The following is an 18427-nucleotide window of genomic DNA, read 5'->3' on the forward strand; positions in this document are numbered from 1 at the left end:
TGAACTCGGAAAAAACCAGGGCAAGAGCAGGAACAGTGAATGAGACACAAAGTCGGAGAGAACAAAATGAAAAGCTACAGGTCCCAGAATCCTTTGAGGCTTTACAGGCTGACCCCTTTAGAGTCTGAGCCTCTTCTGCGTTATTCCTCCCAAACGGCCAGCCCAGCTGTGCTTGAACACCTACAAGTGACGGGGAGCTCACTCCCTTGCCGGCAGTCCACTTGATCTTAGGATGACTTTTCTATTCTGTATATTGAGCTGAAATACGTCTCCCTCTTTGTTGGCCCCACTGGTTCCAGTTCTACTGATGGGGAGCCACATAAAACAAGTCCTCTAACTCGACACTTTCTAAACTTGGCTCTACATTATTTTTAAAAAATAGTTTCCCGAGCTCCACTCTAGATATTGAGTTCTATGGGGGCATCTCAGTGGGGCCAGTCCTGCATCCATTCTGACTTCTAGTAACAGCACCGCCATTGCATTTGCACTGATGGAACCAAGCCTCGCTCTTGCACACAGCCTTGGTGGGACCGTCCCAAGGACATACTGTGCAACCAGCCAGATCTCTCCTTCCCTAGGAATTGGATTCTTGAGCTGAGAGGTACCGGCTGGGAAGGAGCAGGCGCTGACTTCTCCAGTGACTGCCCCACCAGTTCCTGCCTCCTTGACTCCGAGGGAGCCCTGGGTCCCGACTGCCCCAAAACTCAGGTCTTCATATTTTCTTTTGAGTCTGTGAGCCTCCCACATATTTCCAATAAATCCCCATGTTGCCTAAGTCAGCCAAAATCTGTTTCTTTTTCTCACAAACAACAGACTCTGTCCAATACCAAAGGTGTGTGGTGGTGCCTGGAAATCTGAATGTCATTCTGATGGAAACAGTCTTTTGGGGACTTTGATCCCACTCCATCGTCATTGTTCGACTTATGAGGAAACCGAGGCCGAGAGGAAAGTGGTCCCATTAAGATCCCATAGCATCAGCAGAGAAGGGAGAAATTAGGAAGAAACAGCACCCATCAGATTTCTCCCCATATTCCCTTCTGCTCAAAGACATTTCCCCCAGACTTTCTAGCCCCAGTTTCAGAGGGTGAAGACTCTTGGGGGAGGGAGACAACTCTCCACTGTTTTCCCCTCCTGCCCTCTCTCCCTGCAGGAGCTGGGGTACGAAGCGACAGGGGCAGCAGGCCTCTGGATTGGACGGTTCAAAGACCTCACGGAGAGAGGTCAGCACTTGAAAAATTCCTCAAGTCAAAGGGCTTGGGGCTTGGGTGCCACACAAGGCCCTCACTGTGTGTGCACATTGTGTCCCTGATAAAAGGGGCCGGGCCTGGGAAAAGGGAGCCTGTCTCCAGGCGACTGGGTAGGCCGCTGGGGAATGTCCAAGGCCCCTCCCCTCCCCCAGGCACCAGGGCCAGGCCTTCCGGGGGGAGGGGCAGGGTGCCCAGAGCAGGCGGGTTGAGTCCAAAAGTCCAGTGCTAGTCCAGGTGGTGTTTCCTGGCCTGTGTGTTGCAGTGACCGGATCAAGGAGGAAGGTGACATTGGGTCTTTCCTATCTCCCTTTCCCTTCCACCCCCGCATTTCCCCACATGAAATGGTCAGGGCCTGTCATTGTTCAAGGAGAGTCTTGGGGGTAGGAAAGTGGCGGGGGGGGGGGGGGGGGCGGCATAAGGATTTTGTTTCCTAGAGCCAACAGTCTCCAAGGAGCCCCTTGGCCAACTTTAGGAGAAGGGGACCGACTCCAGCCCCCATCTTCTCATCTTCAGAACAGAGTATCTGCCAGCCTCCCAGCATCCAGACACCCCTCCTCCAGGGCTTCTGGAAGACAGCCCTCGAGCATATCCAGCTGAACCGAGAAGCACGCCAAGTGGCTTCCTTCCGCCTGGCTCCCAATGCTATTATATTCACCAGCAATTAGTAATTGCAATTCATTGTTACTAACAGTTACCACTTCAGTGCCTGTTATGGCGGCCTAAGCCCCGCGCACCAGCGCCACCCGTGCCACCATCGCTAATCTTTACAATAACCCTTCACAAAGGATAGGCCGTGGTGGTCCTTGCCTGACAGCTGAGGAACGGGCGGTCTGAAGGTGAGACTGGCCGGAGGTCACTAAGTGAGAGGGAGAATGCGACCCAGGCCGTCTGCCTCAGGCCGTCCACTCCATTCTGCTCCCTCCCCGCTGGTGGGGGGATGTCCTCAGTCCTCATCACACGCTCTCTGCGAATGGGGTTACTTGAGGGGCCTGGTTTGGCTCCCTGACCAGAAAGCAAGGAGTGCCAAGGCCAGGGCCTGTGTTAGCAGGGCCGGGTACCAGCTCTTACAGCCATCCCCAGAAATAAGGTGGCCAGATCAAACACAGGCCAGCCAGCTGAATTCAAATTCCAGATGAACAACACATAATTAGGTAGTGTAAGTCTGTGCCAAATATTGCATGGGATATACTTATACTGACTCGTTTATCTAAGGAGTCACTGGTGTCCCACATTTTTATTTGCTAAATCTGGCAAGTCTTCCCCAAAGCCATTGCTGGTGATGCCAGCTCTACATTTAAACCCCCCGCAGGTGGCACAGTGAGAAGTGGAATGTCTTGGTCACCATGGGGCCAATCAGATCCACTGCGAGGCTTTGAGGGTGCGCTGAGACGCTCTGCAGTCGTCAGGCCCCTAAGGTAGAGGCTGAAGCCTCTGGGGAATCAGCCGGACAGGAAGGAGGAGAGGGAACCTCCGGAAGAGCACAGACAGATGGACAGACGCATCTGACATCCTTCCTGAAGTCCAGGACAGCTGAGTGTTTTCTGAGAAACTCTCTCCCCCAGGGCTTCCTCAATCTTGAATTATTTCTTGGGATGATAATTACAGAGTTTAGCAAGCGCGTCCCCGGACTCATGAATGAAACCTCCATCTACCCTATTGTACCCTGTGCCAGGCAGGCACTGTGCTAGGCTCCCAGGAGGTTACACAAGGGACGCACGAGCTCTGCCTCTCCCGGCCTATGTCCTAGCAAAACCCTGTGCCGCAGGTGACCCACTGTACAGGCGGAAGAGCGCCTGTGAGGAGAGGAGCCTCCATGGAGCCTCATGCCACCTGGTGAGCTCAGCGGTAGGGCAAAGGTAGTGGCACTATGATCCCCACTGTGCAGGTGAGGAAACTGAGGCACAGAAAGATAAAGCAGCTGGGCCGAGACTACAGCGCTGGTGAGTGGTAGGGCAGGCACTTCCACCCCGACTTGCCCCCGTGAGCTCTGAGTTGTCTGCATTTTTATCTTCTTTCCCACTTGAACTCTCTTAGGAAACATGTCTGACACATGTTAGGAAGTCACATCTTTAACATCAAAACACAGGGAGAAGGAACAGCAAGACCCTGTCGGTGCTCCGTTGGTGCTTTATCAAGAGGATAACAGTCCCAGGGCAGTTTTGACAAAGGATCCAATTGTCAAACCTGAGCTCATAGGTGTCCCTTTTCCCTGGCACCTTAACATTCTGGCTGCCCAGGGGCACCGTCAGGGCGGGGCCGCCTGGCTCAAGGTGGGACGCTTTCCTCTGAGGGTGAGATCACCAGGCTGTTGGGCTTGCCCGCCAGCCGTCACATGGAGTCTTGCCACCCCGTCCACTCCCGCTGCTCTCAGATGCCAGGTGTGTGTGTGTGTGGGGGGGTGCACAGGTGTGGGGCTCCGGATGCTGGCTCGGCAGGCCTGCACCCTCCCGCCTGGCACAGGCCTGGGCACGGGCAGGAGTGGGAAGAAGGACAAGAGAACAGGGCATCAAGGACAGTGTGAGCTGCATCCCAGATGCCAGGGGCATCCATCTGGATGCTGAGCTCAGAGCCTCAGTTTTCCTCATTTATAAAGTGAGAAGATGAATTGTACTCCACACAGTTGTTGGGACGGTGACACTGGAGAATCTGTGAAAACCATTCGGCACCCTGTCTGGTCATGGAAAGGGCATAACTGTTTGCCATGGGACAATGATGGAGACGTGACCCCATCCTCTAAGACCTCATGTTTATTCTCCTGTGCAATCCTTCATTTCTCCCCCAGGCCTTGTCAGCATCTACCTGGTGCCAAACACCGAAACTCTGGGCGGTGGGCAGCAGGAGACGTGGCACCAACAGAGATGCCTTTCCAGGAGTTCGTCCGCATCAAGTCCGAGCCCAGCCAGCCTCCTGCTCTGGTTCCTTGAGCAGGTAAGTGATCGCTCTGTACGCTGCCTCCTCACCTGTAACACGCAGCCCCTCCCCCAATTCAGGAAGTGCTGAGCAATGAGCAGCTGGCAAATGCTTCACAACAGGTTCTCTGGAGAGAACTGAAGGGCCTGGGCGGTAGCATTTGCCAGATTCCGTGGTATCAATATTCTCACCATGGCCACTATGATTTTCTGTTGGGTCGGGTAGGAGACGAGAGGGAAAAGGGGGACTTAAGAATGCCACCAAGTCACTCCTAAATTTTACTGTCACCCCCCTATCTGTCATTACCAATAACTCATCATTTTCAAAATGACTCATTCAATCAACAGACACTTCCTGACTATCTGCCTGCCCTGGGACACAGGACAGCGTCTAGGAGTGAGTGGTGGTGGGCGGGGGGGACACAAATCACCATACAGCGTAATAACTCTCGCGAATGTAGAAATGTACAAGGTGCTTTCATGGGTATCATTAGCTTGATTTAGTAGGAAGGTATAGCCTGCTAGACTCCAAGCTGGAAGGATGGTAGCTGACGGGTGTTTCAAACCAAGAATCTTCTTTTCATTTCCTCCCCAACCAATAAAACAGAAAAAAGGAAAAAGAAACCATAGGGAGGGGTGGAGAATAAAAGGGAAGGTAACAATAAATCATTGTTGAAACGGAATAGCAGACATGCTGGGAACAAGGCCACCGGTGAGGTAAGAGGAGAGAAGGGTTCCAGAGACCACTGGAGGGAAGGGGGGCGGGGGGCAAAGGCTTCGCTGCTTCTGTGCCCCGCTCACCCCCACACCCCTCCCCAAGCCCATCCAGAATCCAGACACCTTGTAGGTAAACCTGAGAGCAGGCATCACCTCCAAACCCCAACATGGTTGTGAGCAGTCTTTTTTTTTTTTTTTTTTTGTCATGATCAATGTTTCAATTTTGAAAATCAAACCTGGAGTTCTGGTACATTCTGGGGGCAATAGTAAAAAATTTTGCTTTTTTTTGTTATTGTTAACAATCTCAAATAGCCTTACAGTGACTCTAGCATACTGGAAAATAAAGAGCCAAGATTTTACCCATTGGTGAGTACGAACAGAAACCCCTCAGCTGTGTAGACTGCACTGCCCACTTCTGAGGGGAGGTGAGTCCCAGGCCCCAGCACGCCCCCTACACGCTCCCCTGACTGACATCTGCCAATCGAACACTTCCACTGTGTTGAGCACCAGGGGTACAAAGAAGAATAAGACACTGCCTTGTTCTTGCAGAAAACACAGCCACTGAACAGCCAGTTATAACAGTGGGACGTGTGCAGCCAGCGCACAATGAGATGTGTGGTAAGTCATACAGGGAGGTGGCACTTAGCTCTATTGTCATGTGGGGTGTGTCAGGGAAGACAACACAGAAGGGGTGACACCTGACCAGGCTTTTAAGGATGAAAGGAAATTGGCCACGTGAACAAGATAGGGAAGGGCAGTCCAGGTAGCGGGGAACAGAATGTGCTAAGGCAAAAAGGTATGTGGGAGAACTACGAGTTGGTTGCTATTTCTTTGGAATAAACAGCAAAGCAGGAAGTAGAGCTGCAGAACTAGAGGGAGACATGCTCAGGGCTTTGACTTTGAACTTGAGGGCAATGATGCACCACTAAAGGATTATCAAAGGGGGTGCAAAGCGGGGCGTTGGAGCAAACTGATCAGATTTGTGTTTCAGAAAAGGACCCCTCAGTGGGAACATGGAATGTAACAAGGTGACGTCAAAACTGGAGGCCCCAGACCAGTAAAGCTGCTAGAAAATTCTAAGAGAATGAATGGAGAAGCAGTAGGGCTGACGAAAACTGAGCTTGAAATCCACGTGTTTTATTTCCCCTTTTCCTCGTGGTTCTCAAGACTGATCTTTCCCTCATCCCAAGAACAAATTTAGTTCAGACTTACTATTGAGCCAGACCTTATGGGGGGGCTGGTCCAAAGATCCCCAAACACCCTTGCCCTAGCTAGGTGCACCTCCCGGGGCAACCCCCAAAAGTGGTGGGTTCTTAAAATGCTCAGCCATGAGTTCTTCTTCCCAGGAAAGGTGTCTGTGGGACCCTCTCTTTCTCCTCAGAAGAAAAAAAGTCCTTCCCCCCAGGTCACCGGCCAGGTATCCTATAGTCCTTGGGGGGCCCAAGCTGGTTCACAGAGTCTGCAAGTAGCCTCTGCCAGGAAGGGGAGAGTAGAAGGTTCCTGTAACTCCCTTGCCGGCAAAGAAACCTGATTCTGCAGGAAGGCCTTGGATTGGGAATGGGAAAGACAGAAGGATCTGGGGCTGAGTAGAAGGTAGAAAAGGGAGCGGCATTGTTCCCGGTGGGTCCCCCTCAGCCCAGATGGTGGATCATCTCCCCCCTCATTATCATCTCAAAGGGGAAAGAAAGGGGCTGTGTGAACTGGCTTTCCCCCTTTAACAACTTCTTCCTCTCAGGAGACAGTTCCACAATGAAGGAGGGGCTGGGCAGGGGCCTGACCGAGGCAGCCCAGGCTCTGCCAAAGCCTCCCAGGGACAGTGGGGCTGGCCCGCCACCTGCTGGCCACTCCTGGCAGCGGGGACCACCATCTAAGCTTAGCGCACCCTACCGGGAAGGATGAGGAGTCTGAGGCAGCCAGCATCAATTCAGAGAAAGTTGGAAATGTATTGACATTAAGGGAGGTTAGGAGGTTTGCAAAGAATGTAAAACGGAGTTCTGCATGAGAAGCTGCTGTGTCAGCGAGCAGGAAGCCTCCATCACAAACATTCAATGAGTGCAGAGCCAACTTCCAGGAAGGTTCATGAGTCTCAGCTTCCCACTTCTCCTGTTTTATCCACTGAAGGGCAAGAAAAAGATTGCTCTTCTCAAGACCTAATTAAAGTGTGGGCATATAAGCATGTCTGCAATAGACTGGGAGAAATTCCTCCGGCCAAAACTGTGTCCCCCACCAGTGTGCACAGCCTAAACTTCACGCATTGGTCATGCCTGTGGATTACAGAGATTGAAGACTGAAGTCAAAATGTCCATGTTACTTGGCTGAGGCCATTCATTGCATTTCAACCTCATTCACTGTGCCCCTACACAATAGTACATACCCTACGGGCACTGGGATAGGGACAGCGATTAATAACTTCATCACCAGAGAGTTAGCGGGAAAGTGACCAGTAGAAAAGCCCAGCACAGGTAAGGTAAATCCTAATCCACTCTGCCCAATACTGGGCATGAAAAGATTAAACAGGCATGCCTACAAGGGGCTGCTGTCCAAATGATGAATGCTGAGTAAGGCCATAATAGTCTGTGATAATAACATACGCTTAACACTTACTGTCTACCAGACACGTCCTAAGCACTTTTATATTAACTTGGATTTTAACCCTACTTACATTCATTCACTCTACAAAGTAGGTATTATTCCCATTTAGGTGTAGGAACTTGCAAAGGCCATATAGCTTCAAAGGGGTAGAGCTAGGATTTGAACCCAGACAGCCTAGCTCGGATGTCTGTGTTCTGAACCATGGCACCATGCTGTCAGTTCGACCTCCATATAGGAAGTAACTTTCCTGCCAAATAATTCTTTTTTTCATGGAGGTATAATTGACATATAATATTGTGTAAGTTTAAGGTGTACAACATATCGATTTGATACATTCATATTGCAATATGATTGTCATTTTAGCACAAGCTAACACCCCTATTCAGTCCCATAAGTAATCATTGCTTTTTGTGGTGGGAATAATTAAGATCTGATCTCTTAGCAGGTTTAATGTTTCTAACACAGTTTTGTTGTCTATAATCACTGTGCTATGCATTAGATCTCCAGGACCTATTTATCTACTAGTTGTAAGTATGTACCCTTAAACAGCATCTCTCCTATTCCCACAGCCCCTGGTAACCACCGTTCTACTCTCTGTCTTTTTCGAGTTGGGTTATTTACATTCCACATATAAGAGATATCATACAGCATTCCTGACAAATAGGTTTTTAATACCCCATCACCATATCATAGTAAACCCTGACTGAGCCAGGGAAAACACAGTCAGCAGAGAACACTCAAAATCAAGATCAAGTATTGGGTTAAAGAGAAACAGAGAACTGCAGAAGGCACACAGGCATTTAAATTACCAGGCTGACTAGCTGCAGGATTGCCCAGGCGAGAGTGCCTGGAGGCAAGACCTCTGCAGAAATCAACCCCTCAGCTCAGAACCTAAAGAGGGTGCTTTACATAAGCACATATACACACAAGCAGAGATGAACAAGGCTGCATGACGAGAGCCTTCAAGCAAACAGCCACACTGAAGACTAAGCAGACTGGATCCAACCAGAGGATACGCACATGCCCACTGTGGTGAAGATGAAGTGATTTTGTAACAGGAAAGTAAGGACTGACCTCTGAACCTGCTAAAGACGCTTTAATGTTGACTGTATTGAATATGTATTATAAACTATAACTATCTTCTCCTCAATCATTCCCAATCTGAGTTAACTTCTCAAGGAATGGACGTGAGTTACACATGCATGTTAGAATAATGGAACATCTGTTATGCTTAGTGAACCAGATGCATTAATTTATTCCTTTAATACATATTTACTGGGTGTCTAGTATGTGGCAGCCTTTAGAAACACATGCATGCAACCTTGCTCTCCAGCCCCGAGGGTGCTCCGAGAGTCAACTGTCAGACTGCCTTGGATGACCAACATCCATGTCTCCACATCTGGGCTTACTTCCTGGACTGCAGATTCCATGTCTCTGACTGGCAATATTTATCAGCTCTCTCTACCAAAAATTTGGAATTAAGATCTATTCTCCAACTGTAGCTCCATGTGAACAGGGCCTGTTCACCACTTATTTGAGCCCCTGTGGCTGTATCTTGCACTAACTTCGTGCCCAGGAACTACTGATGGAACAACTGCTGTCCAACTGACAATACACTCATCAATTCTCTGCCCAAGGGGAGCTTACCATCAAGCAGAAGTGCCTGAGAAGAGGCTGGAAGGCATGTCATTTGGTGTTAAGAGGACAGTCTCTGGGCCAGCCTACCAGTACATGGAAGATCTGGGATGCAAACTCAGGTACTCTGGTCCCAAGGGTTTAAGTAAGGACTGCGGACCTTTGTTGGTTTCTTTTATCCTCATAGCAATATTTTATGGGGTGAGGATGGCTGAGCTGAGAGAGGTTAAGCAACTTGCCAGAGTTATTTCAGATTTTATAAGTTATCTGTTTGGTTTTTCCAGGCAAGATGGCGGAGTAGGTAAATGCTATGCTCACCTCCTCTCATGACCACCTCAAAATTATAACTAAACTATAGAACCATCATTGAGAATTGCTGAAGTCTAGCTGAACAAAAGCCCTACAACTAAGAACATACAGAAAAAGCCACATAGAGACTGGTAGGAGGTACAGAGATGTGGAATGGGCTAGTCTCACACCCGCATGGTGGAGGGATATCTAGGTTGCAAAGGTTCCCCCTGAGGAGCCCCACACCAGACTCTCCAGCCCAGAGTTCCAGTGCCAGGAAGAAAAGTCCCCACAACTCATGGCTGTGAAAACCACCAGAAACTGTGGCTGAGTGACACGGAGGGTGGCTGGAGTCCCACCAGGTGTTCCTCTTAAAAGGCCCAGGCATGGATTTACCCAATGATGGACTCACTTGCTGTGAGCTCCGGTGTTGAAGCAGCAGCTTCTACGGTGCCAGGGACATAAAAGAAGGACGTGAACTGTCTGTCTTCGTGGCAAGGGCTGGAGGGGCAGCTTTATCCCAGACAGAAGTGCTGGCAGACTCTATTGTTTCTTTGTTGAGCTCTTCCTCCTCCTGGTGTGCAGACATAGGCAGCCACTATATCTGAGTCTACATTAACCTGGCTAACACCAGTAGCCCCACCCCAGTGATTCCCCAAGGTTCCACCCCACCCAAGTTGCAGAGCCTACCCAAGTCGCTTCCAGTGACTTTTCCATACAAACAGCCTATCTTGGCCCACGCTGCAGACTTTCCTAAAATCTCACAAACCCCAAAGAGGCAGCATCTGACCTCAGCATGCCTCATACCTCTTCCTAAGCAGCCCCAAGTCCAGCAGTAGCAGCAGCTGGCCTCAGTTTGCAGCTTAGCCTCTCCCAAACACCTCTAAGCCCAGCACAAGTGTCAACAATTTGAAGATCACTGTGTAGCTCATACCAAGTTGCCCCAGGTATGTCACAAGCAGTGGCTGACCTTGGGCTGCAACAGAGACCTTCCTAAGAGACCCTAGAACCAATACACCAGGTGGCCAGCTTCAGACCACACCAGAGCACCATCCAAGCATCTCCACAAAAGACACATCCAAAGGGCAGACTAAGAAGGTACCAGAGCCCTGCTAAAGCCATGCCTGCTCCATTGGGTCAGCTTCTGCACAACAGCCCCTCCACCGGGGTCATTGCCAGTGCTGACAACCAATAGGTCTGAGGGTCAATCCTTCTCATTGACATGCAAAGAGCAACCAAGGCTCACCTACAACAGGAGGGCATACAAAACCCTCACAAGGGACACACTTGGAGCACTTGGTTCAGGTGACGAGGGAGACAGCATCACTGGGCCCCATAAATACCTACTACATAAGGCCACTCTATAAACATGGGAAGATATAGCCCCCCTACCTAGCACATAGAAACAAACACAGGGAGGCAGCCAAAATTGGGAGACAAAGAAACATATCCCAAATGAAAGAACAAAACAAAGCTCCAGAAAAAGAAAAACTAAATAAAATGGAGACAAGCGATCTATCAGACGCAAAGTTCAGAACACTGGTTACAAGGATGCTTAATGATCTCAATGAAAACTTCAAGAAAGAGATAGGAAATATTAAAATTGGAGAGTGAAAACATAAGGAAGAACCAGTCAGAAATGGAGAATACAAAAACTGAAATAAAGAATACATTAGAGGGAATCAACAGTAGATTAGATGAAGGAGACGATCAAATTAGCAATTTGGAAGATAAGGTAGCAGAACACAGTCAGAACAGCAAAAAGAAAAAAGAATACAAAAAAATGAGAAAGTTTAAAGGGCCTCTGGGACAATATCAAGTGTACTAACATTTGCATCATACGGGTACCCAAAGAAGAAGAGAGAGAGAGCAAGGAATTGAAAACCTATTTGAAAAAATAATGATGGAAAACTTCCCTAACCTGGCAAAGAAAATAGACATACAAGCCCAGGAAGTGCAACGGGTTCCAAATAACATGAACCCAAAGAAGCCAACACCAAGACACATTATAATTAAAAGGCCAAAGGTTAAAGATAAAGAGAGAATCTTAAAAGCGTCAGAGAAAAGCAGTTAGTTACCTACAAGGGAGCTCCCATAAGACTGTCAGCTGATTTCTCAGCAGAAACTTTGCAGGCCAGAAGGGACTGGCACAAAATATTCAAAGTGATGAAAAGCAAGGACCTACAACCGAGATTACTGTACCCAGCAAAGCCATCATTTAGAATCGAAGGACAGATAAAAGAGCTTCCCACACAGGAAAAAGCTAAAGGAGTTCTTCACCACCAAACCAGTATTACAAGAAATGTTAGAGGGGCTACTTGAAGAAGAAGAAAAAGAAGGAGGAGGAGGAGGAGGAGGAGGAGGAGGAGGAGGAGGAGGAGGAGGAGGAGGAGGAGGAGGAGGAAGAAAGATGGAAAGATAAAAAATATGACTAATAAAATGGGAATAACTACGTATCTATCAATAGTTACTTTAAATGTAAATGGATTAAATAGTCCAATCAAAAGACATAGGGTGGCTGAATACATAAGAAAACAAGACCCTTACATATGCTGCTTACAAGAGCCTTACTTCAGATCAAAAGACACACGTAGACTGAAAGTAAAGGGATGGAAAAAAATATTTTGTGAAAATGGAAACAACAATAACAACAAAAAACTTGGTGTAGTAATCCTTAGACCAGACAAAATAGACTTTAAAACTAAGACTGTAACAAGAGACAAAGCAGGACCCAGTAATCCCACTTCTGGGTATTTATCTGAAGAAACCCAAAATACTACTATGAAGGGACATGTGCATCCATATGTTCACTGCAGCATTGTTTACAATGGCTAAGACGCGGAGGCAGCCCGGTTGTCCATCAATAGATGAATGGATAAAGACAAGGTGGTACATATATACAATGGACTATTACTCAGCCACAGAAAAGAATGAAATCTTGCCATCTGCAACAACATGGATGGACCTAGAGGGTACTGTGCTGAGTGAAGTCAGACAGACAAAGACAAATGCCATATGATTTCACTTATATATGGAACCTGAAGAACAAAATAAACAATCAAAACAGAAACAAACTCACAGATACAGAGAACATTTTGAGGGTTGTCAGATAGCAGGGGGGGATAGGAGGAAGGGTAAAAAAGGTGAAGGGATTAAGAAGTACAAATGTGTAGTTACAAAATATAGTCATGGGGATGTAAAGTACAGCATAAGAAATATAATCAACAGTATTATAATAACTATGTATGGTGTCAGCTGGGTACTAAATTTATCAGGGTGATCACCCTGTAAGTTATATAAATATGTAATCACTATGCAGTACACCTAACACTAACGTATTATTATATATCGACTGTAATTAAAAACTAAAAAGTTATTTTTAAAAAGTTTTCTGTTTTAGAAAGACAAGATGGTGCATATACCATATATTATATATCATATATCACATATCACATATTCTATAATGCTTCCGGTGGGCTCTGGGCAGTAGCCCGTATCAGACATATTAAGATGTTTGCAGCACAGCCCTGGAACAAACACAGCGAGTGGTATAATGAAGACTGTTACAGTCTCCCTTTCCTTCAGATCAGGCTTGGCAGTCAAATGGATTATAAAATGATTTCTAGTTTTCAGTGCTTTTTGCATTTTCGATTTGCAGGTGACGGACTGTGGACCTGTACATGGAAAAGCCCAGGGAGAGTGTGTGGCACAAATTAGGCACCGTGCACCTGGCACGCAGTAACCACGTGGCAAATGTTCGTTTTCTCCCCTCCAGCCAGTCTCTGTACCACTGAGCTCGGCCACTGCCTCCCCCACAAGAGTGAGATAAGCCCCATCCCTTCTCTTGCCCCCAGATGTGAGGACCTGCAGTTCCTGCTTACCAGTCTGTGTGGGCATCATCGATCACCAACAGGATCCTGGGCTTCTGAACGACAGGTGTGGAGGGGCCCAGAGGCTCCATCAGCCCCGAGGGGGCCTGCGAGGTCTGCTTCATGGCACTGGAGAAGGAGCTAAAAAGGCTGGACCCTGGAGAGGAGAAGGAGGCTGCCAGGGGCTGCGGGTGCCTCCGCTCCATGGCCGGGGAAGCAGGGGAGCTGGTGGAGCTGTCTGGGCGCTGCAGGTCCGTCATGTAGCCATTAGGCAGGTTGGCCACGAAGCTGCTGTCGGAGAGCCGCCGCCGGAGGAAATTCATGGCTGTGGATGGATGAGATGGCTTGTTCCTCCTCAGACTTGTCTAGGTGAGGCCTCGACCACAGGCTGCCGGGGAGAGGGCGTGCTAGGGTCTTGGACCAGAAGAGCCAGGGGAATCCTGCAGGAGTCTGCTTCAGCTGTCTTTGTTTACCTGTGGAAATAAACCAACACACATATTAGTGGAAACAGCCTCCGCCCCTGGAGAGCAAACAGATGTGGCACCTTCTGCTCCAATGCTGGGGGCAACATGAAGTGGGAATATCCTTCTGAAAAGGAATCTGGCAACATGTAATTAGCGCAAACCCTTTTAACCTATAGTTTCCATTTTTTGGAATTCTATCCCAAGAGAGGAATCAGAGTGTCAGAAAGAGCCCCCTGCACAGTGTATTTACCACTGCATTATTTGTACTAGCAAAATACGGGAAAGGATTGCAACGCTCAATCACAGGATAACGAATCAATTATAGCACAATCACAGTGACACATTTTGTGGCTATTAAAAAAGCGTACTTAAAATGGGATTTTAGCAACAACAAAAAAAAGTTCGTGTCGTAAAAACATCATGATACAAAATTATAGGTCCAGAATGACTCCCAGCACATAAAATTTGAAATAACAAAACTCTATAAAGAAAATATATCAGAATGTTAACAGTGATTATATTTGGGTAATGCAATTACATGGGTTTTTTTCTCCTTTTTCTTTTCCCTTACCTATAATTCCAGATCTTCTAGAATATATACGCTATGGACTGCATTGTGTACTCCCCCAAATTCATATGTTGAAGCCCTAACCGCCAATGTGCTGGTATTTGGAGGTGAGGCCTCTGGGAGGTAACCGGTTAGACAAAGCCATGAGGGGAGGGCCCTCCTGATGGGATTAGTGGCCATGCAAGAAGAGACACCTGAGAGCTTGCTCTCCTTCCAGTATGTGAGGACACAGAGAGCAGGTAGCTCTCTCTGCAAACCAGGAAGACAGCTCTCACCAGAGACTGACCATGCTGGCACCCTGAACTTGGACTTCCAGCCTCCAGAACTATGAGAAATCAGTTTCTGTTGTTTAAGCCACTCAGTCCATCGTATTTTGTTATGGCAGCCCTACCAGACTAAGAAACATATGGATTGCTTTTCTGAACAGAACAAAATAAGTTTAGAAAAAAAAATTTTCATTTCAAATTAAAATATCCTATTGAGAAAAATGATTATTTAAACCAGGCAATTAGACCCCTTATATTTTTTTGCTAAGTTTATTTTATATTTTTATTGAAGTAAAATTTAGAGTGAGATGCACGATTCTCAAGTGTACAATTCTTTGTTCTGATAAATGTATCCACTGGTATAAGACTTATTAAATCCCCCTCAGAAAGTTCTCCTGCACCCCTTTCTGGTCAATCCACTCACCCCTATAGGCAAACACTGATGTCCACCATCATATATTAACCTTACCTATTCCTGAACTTCATATAAATGTAATCACATATATGCTTCTTTGGTGAATGGCTTCTTTCCCTCAACATAACGGTTTTGAGACTCAGCTATGCTATATGTATCAAAAGACATTCTGCTTTTTATCACTGAGTAATTTTCCACTAGATGAATAAACCACAAGTTGTTATTGCATTGTCTTGTTGATGGACATTTGAAATGTTTCCAGTTTGGGGGTACTGTAAATAGAATTGTTATGTGGATTTTTTAATTTAAGTCTTTGTGTCGAGGGAATGAGAGAGAGAGAGAGAGGCTTTTCTTTGGGAAAATACATACCTAGAAGGTAATTTCTGGGTCATAGGGTAGGCATATGTTTAACTTTATAAGAAACGGTCAAAGAGTTTCCCAGTCGTTGTACCATTTTGCACATTCATTGTAAAGTTCAGTGGTTGTTGTCAGTCTTTAATCTTAGCCATTCTGATGGGTGTAAAATAGTATCTTGTTGTGTTTTTAATTTAGTCTATCTTATCTCTGATACCAAATGAGATTGAGTGACTCTCAGGGGTTTACTGGCCATGGATATACCTTCTTTTGCAAAGTGTCTGAGTCTTTGGTCCATTTTAAACAGGTAAGCTGGTTATGTTTCACTTATATCTGCTCTTTATTACTTCTTCTCTTCTTACTTTGGATTTAAGCATTTAATTTGTTTTTTTTTCTAGATGCTTAAGATAGAAACGTAGATCATTAATTTTAAATCTTTCTTCTTTTCTGATATAAATATTTAAAGTAATACATTTCCCTCTATGCACTGTTCCTGCTGCATCTCAGAAATTTGACATGTTGCATTTTCATTATTGTTCAAATCAAATTATTCTTTCTTTGTGATTCTCTTTTGACCCATGTGTTATTTAATCACATATTTAATTTTTAAATTCCAGGGCTCTTTCAGATATTTTATTGTTATTGCTTTTGATACGATTCATTTTTGATTAATGAACAGTCTATAAGATTTTCATCCTTTGACATCTTTGACATTCATTGAGATTCATTTTATGGCTCAATATGCTCTATCTTGATGATTGTTCCATGAGCACTTGAAAAGAATGTGTATTTTGCAGTAGTCAGGTGTAATGTTCTATAAATATCAATTAGGTTGTTGTAAAGTCAGGTTCCCGAGCCAGGAAGCTGACTCTGCCGTGGTGATTTGCAAGCAGGAAGTTTACTGGAGAGTATTATCGTGATGAACGACTGTGGACAAGTACGAAAAGCAGAAATGGGCTGAAAGAGAGGTTGAACGGCAACCCAGTTTTAACAAGAGACCTCACTTGATCTTACTGAGAGCAAGAAACGGGCATCTCTTTAGCTTTCCTCATTCTCCAGCACTCGGTTAGCCTGTACTCTGTCCGCTGAGTTGTCAAACCAATAAAACTACGGCTTTCTGTTGTGGGTCTAGCTGCTCTATGCCACCTGGACTGGGGGGGAGGGCGTGTTTTCAAGGAAGAGCCACATAAATATGGATCTCACTTAGTGGTTCCCTTCTTCCAAGGGTCAAATCCCCTCATAATCTACCTACTTTTTGCTTTTAATCCAGGAACCTCAAATAGTTTCTTTCAAACATTTTATCCAAGCTTTACGATTATCATCTATGAGATGGTTAGCACAACACAAGCTATTGAGTCATTACTGGAACTGAACCTCTCTCATTTTTAAACTACAAGTTAGAAAAGTTAACAAAATGTTAACGTTGTAGGGATCTTAGAGATTATTTGACAATTCCTTCTTTAGGAAATCTGATCAAGTTTACATGGGTGGGACTTCCCTACCTTCAGGAGAATCACCCCATTATCATTTGACCAACTCCATTGTTAATCAACGGCTCTTCCTGTAACTTTTCCCACCTCAGGCCCCAGGGCCTCTTTTCCCACCTCAGGCCTCTTTACAGTCTGGTAAAGAGGGGCAGATAATGAACAGTGAACAAATATTTATGGATTGGGGCAAGAGCTAGTAAGGAATACACAAAGTGCTGTCTTAGGGATTAACATGGAAAGGGGCAGGGAAGGCCTCTCTGAGGAGTTGAACTTTAAGCTGATACATGAAAAATGAGGGGAACGGAAAGTACATATGCAAAGGCCCTGAGGTAGGAAAGAGTTAGGCAATTTGAAGAACAGAAGGACGGCTAGCCCAACCAGGAAACAAGGAGGAGATTTTCACAAGAAAATGTTTAGAGAAGTAAGGAGGGGCCACATCATGAACAGCCATGCTGAAAATAATTTTGATTTTAATCCAAGTGACAAAGTAAGCCACTGGAGGGTTATAAGTAAGAGAGAGACATAATCTAGTCTGCCTACTATGTAGAAACCAGACTGTAGAGGATGTATACGGAAGCAGCCAGACACATTAGGAGACTGTTACAATCATGTGGGTCCTTAAGTGTGAAAAAGGAAGTTGGATTATGTGATTTCAAGGTGCCATCCCTTTCTGTGAGTCACTCACTTCTTGTGCCACTAGACACTGGATATCTCTTCAAAGCCAACCTTAATCTGGTAGTGGGACAAGGTGGGGATGAGAGGTTCTGGGAGGAAAAGTGGCAGGAAGACTTTCTGGGACAGAGGGAAGCAGGCCAGCAGAGTCCTCAGCCCCATGCTGCCCCACTAATGACCACTAGAGGGAAGGAGTGACCACACCAGACAAGAAAAAGAAAACAAGAACAAACACTTTATAAAGCACCTTTGCAAGCTTACTTCTTAGAGGCTCTGGTGGGAAGAAACACTTTACTGGGAAGGGTTACAACATAAGGCTGGAGACTTTTCAGACTTGTTGGTAGAGACACAAGACGGAGTAAAGCACAAATCATAGATATACAGGTATTGCATCAAAATGGGAAAAAGTACATGAGAATGACAGCCGCCTCACAGTGGCACCAGCTACTTTGGGAAAAAATGAGCAACTGATCAGCCTGGACAGGAGAATGGACATCTCTGCTCAGGTATCTCATAGACACCCCAGATTCATTTCCTTGCTTATCCTCAGATGAATTTATGCACCTGGGCCCCCCCACTGCCTCCCAGAAGTACCATTATCAGTCCACTCATTTAGGCCAGAAACCTGAGTCTCACACCCTACTCCTTAACCCTCACCAATTCCAGCCACTCAGTCACCAGACCCTGTCAGTTCTGTCTCCCCAAACGTCTTTAATACCATCTTCTCCTCTTCATCATTCCTACTGGAGTCTTGGTTCACATGGTACTCAATTTAAAAATGAGCCAAAGACCTTAACAAACACATCACCCTGGAATATATACCGATGGCAAATAAACATATGAAAAGACGCTTCACGTCATGTGTTATCAAGGAAATGCAAATTAAAACAACCTTGAGATGCCACTACACACCTATTAGAATGGCTAAACCATGGAACACAGAC

At 46.3% G+C, this 18427-nt stretch overlaps 1 protein-coding gene and 2 long non-coding RNA genes across 4 annotated transcripts in view; 2 read left to right on the forward strand and 1 right to left on the reverse strand.

Moving 5' to 3' along the window:
* Nucleotides 1–13580, reverse strand: part of SYN3 (synapsin III) — a 407670-nt gene extending 394090 nt beyond the window's left edge. The window contains exon 1 of the mRNA XM_019728421.2: nt 13270–13580. Within this exon, the coding sequence (XP_019583980.2) occupies nt 13270–13580 (311 nt within the window). The remainder of the gene's footprint in view (nt 1–13269) is intronic.
* LOC141570160 (uncharacterized) lies at nt 1484–13284 on the forward strand. 2 transcript variants are annotated; one of them, XR_012494093.1, is made up of 4 exons: nt 1484–1529; nt 4030–4175; nt 5423–5491; nt 13047–13284. It is a non-coding gene; the product is annotated as an uncharacterized LOC141570160 (long non-coding RNA). The 2 variants fall into 2 exon arrangements; XR_012494094.1 differs by lacking the exon at nt 1484–1529 and adding an exon at nt 2697–3187.
* On the forward strand, nt 13497–16429 carry LOC141570161 (uncharacterized). The gene is made up of 3 exons (XR_012494095.1): nt 13497–13626; nt 14305–15631; nt 16218–16429. It is a non-coding gene; the product is annotated as an uncharacterized LOC141570161 (long non-coding RNA).
* Nucleotides 16430–18427: the final 1998 nt, after the last annotated feature.

The sequence above is a fragment of the Rhinolophus sinicus genome, linkage group LG02 (genome assembly GCF_036562045.2).
Source record: "Rhinolophus sinicus isolate RSC01 linkage group LG02, ASM3656204v1, whole genome shotgun sequence".
In the NCBI taxonomy this organism is placed as follows: domain Eukaryota; kingdom Metazoa; phylum Chordata; class Mammalia; order Chiroptera; family Rhinolophidae; genus Rhinolophus; species Rhinolophus sinicus.